This window comes from Cloeon dipterum, chromosome X, assembly GCF_949628265.1.
Source record: "Cloeon dipterum chromosome X, ieCloDipt1.1, whole genome shotgun sequence".
Taxonomy (NCBI): Eukaryota; Metazoa; Arthropoda; class Insecta; order Ephemeroptera; family Baetidae; genus Cloeon; species Cloeon dipterum.
This window is the reverse complement of record NC_088790.1, coordinates 17,277,105-17,279,978: the sequence shown is the minus strand read 5'-3', so window position 1 is coordinate 17,279,978 and position 2,874 is coordinate 17,277,105. Positions and strand designations below refer to the sequence as shown.

Sequence of the window (2,874 nt, the reverse complement as noted above, 5' to 3'; positions counted from 1 at the left end):
TGAATGATGAAACCAAAACTCATTACAAGTTTTTACCAAACTCAAATTCAAGACTTTTTCTCAAGAAGGACCGTGCATTTTGTCATATTCTTAACGATTTTCAGCTGAAACAGTCCTGTTCGTGGAAAAATTTCAATTCATTCAGTTCATTGCGCGCTTCCTGAAACCTCATAGAAATATACTCAAAGGCAATTTTGTTTTTATGAATTTGCGGAAGTTTGGTTGCTTTTTCTCCTGGAAACGTGAAATTTAATAATTTCACTCTTGATAGAAGATTTTGGAACGGTTCCTCTCACAGTCAGTAAATTTTGAAAGTTAACCACATTCAGTATTAAAATAAATACAAAAATGCTATCCACATTTTTGCGAGAAACTTCCACGGCATATTTATCCAAGCATACACACGGTACAGACTCATTTGCTGAGTATATCGTCGGTTTTAGCGGAAAGAATAACATTGGGAGAGACGCCCATCTCGAGCTCTCGTGTTGAAGAGAGAAAAAATGCAGCAGCACCGGTTTATTAATGAGGCAATAGAGGCGAATAATCGATCAGTCTGTCAAAAGTCTGATAGCATTATTTATTTGGGCCGTTGTAATTAGGTGCTCAGGCGAGCAATGAAGAGATTTCAGGTGGACTCTCTCGCGCGCCTACCCTGAAGGGTCAATCACGACTCTGCTCGTGCTGCTTCTTTAACGAGCTGCACATTTTTGCTGCTCACACAGAATCACTCGCGGTAAATAAACAAATAAATGAACGTGCACCGAGAAGGAGAGAGAAGGAAGATATAATTGATTGTTTTCGCTCAGTCACGACGTCGCAAAAATATCCGGGCGAGACGCCGGTCTTTTTGATATTCGTTTATTTATGGCCCGCGTCGTTCTAGCTGCTCGCGATTGTCATTGCGGTAATTTATTAGCTTGTGTCTGCCGGGAAAGCGTTTTTGTTTTTATTTCAATTTTCCATCAGGATCGAAGAAGTTTGATTTATTTGCAACCACCTTCTGTACGCATAGCAATTTACATCTCGGGTCTTCATTTCTTGGTGCTAACTCTCGATTGGCCAAAGCCTGTTTTGTGCTCGACCGCAAGGATTTCATAACAACAACTAACTGGTGTTGAGCGGCGACCAAATTAGTCACTCTCGGCAAACATGTCGATCGACCTGGCCGCTCTGCTGCTCAGCTCCGTCCTTCTCGCGACCAAATGCGGTGAAAATCCTCCGAGGTGCTGTACAAGCCCGGCTGAAATTAACGTTGTGCTAAATTTTTGCAGCTCAGTCTCTTGCGCCCGTCTCCACTGGCAAACTGCCGCGGGAGCAGCTCAATAACTTCGGTGAGACATGATTTTACGTGCGAACGCGCGCTTGTAAAGGGAGAAAGCAATTTCAGAGCCGCAGTGCAGTGTTCCGGTGATCGACGGGACGACCTACTCCGAGTGCACTCCATACCCTCCGGACAGGAAGTTGTGGCCGTCGCACTGGGCCCACTGCAAGTGCAAGTCTTGCCCCAACAATTTGTCCACGATTTTGCTGTGCGGCCAGGACGGCTTGTGGTACCGACATCCCGACGAGAAAAAACCAGCCTGTGGTAAGCTAGATTAAGTGACTGACAATGAGCCATGAATAAAAGAAAAATTGAATGAAATATCACGGATTATAGAAGATGTACAAAGAGAAATAAAACAGTTTACGTCATCAGTTACGTCATGATTGCCATTATAAAAAAAAACAATTTTAGTCTTGTGTCTGTTGCTTGAAGTACAGCTTCTTAAAAAATTAATCACACAATTTCCTATATTATATTCATTTTGATTCATAGAAGCTATATTTTTTAGAGAAATGTAATGAGTGTCTGACCGACGTAATGAGAGACGAGTATATGTGTCCCAAAACTTGGCAAGCTGGCGAAAGCAAATGGTGTCCCTGCAGACACGACTGCCTCGACTATTCTGTCAGCTGCACCCACTCGTTTTTCTGGGCGTACAAAATGAGGAAAACCACGACCAACGACTTCGTTGAGTGCAATGGTAAACTAGAGAGCATTTTTTATAAATTGACAGCTTGAGAATTAATACCTGTCCGCAGCTCGTTCCAAGACAGTGTTTCTCGATGACGATGAAATTAAAATTTATAAATTTAAGAACGGACTGGTCACCGTCAGCTGCAGAGATGGGTATGTGCTTGAGGGAGAGCAAAATTTCGAGTGTAACAAGGGCGTGTTAAATGGAACTCTGCCCAATTGCACTAGACACTGATTTTCCTGATTTTATAAGGTTGTATATGGCTATTAAAATATCAAGAGAAACGTTATTAACATGGAATTTCTAACAAGAAAAAACACAATAATAAATTGAATTTGGTTAAATTGATATCTCTGTATGATTTCAAGCTAATTTTAATATTAAATTTTGTCATAACAACAGTTCTTCGATTTTTATTGTTAGTTTCCCACGATTCCGAATTAATTTTTTTTTAATAGTTCAAGGTTTATTACCTTTTTAGCAAAATGTAAATACAATCTTAACAATGCCATTATTTCAATGAAAATCCGTTTAGAAATTTCAAATTGATACTAACAATAAAATTCTGATTCTGATGGTTGTATATAATATGCACGTAGGACAATGCAGTAGTTGAGGAAATGCTCGGTCATTATTGTAGTTCTTCGACTTTTATTTTTCTTTTCTCTCTGTGGAGGATCGATTTGTAGAAAAGGCTCTTTAGAATGCCCTGGGCTGCAAACGCACCTGTGTGTATTGAAAGACGCGACCCGCCCTGAAGACAAAATATTCCCAGCAGCCGGTGGATGTTTGTTCACGAACAAAAAAATGAACCCTTTGGAAGAAATTCATTTTCTCTCTTTTCTTGGGTCGT

The 2,874-nt window shown here is 40.5% G+C and overlaps 1 protein-coding gene across 1 annotated transcript; it reads left to right on the top strand.

The window, feature by feature from the left end:
- The first annotated feature begins 1,039 nt into the window (after positions 1-1,039).
- Positions 1,040-2,422, top strand: LOC135945702 (uncharacterized). Its single transcript, XM_065493540.1, has 5 exons — positions 1,040-1,210; positions 1,275-1,334; positions 1,391-1,588; positions 1,836-2,027; positions 2,086-2,422. Exons 1-5 carry the CDS (start codon positions 1,153-1,155, stop codon positions 2,253-2,255), a joined length of 678 nt encoding a protein of 225 aa, XP_065349612.1. The 5' UTR covers positions 1,040-1,152; the 3' UTR covers positions 2,256-2,422.
- Positions 2,423-2,874: the final 452 nt, after the last annotated feature.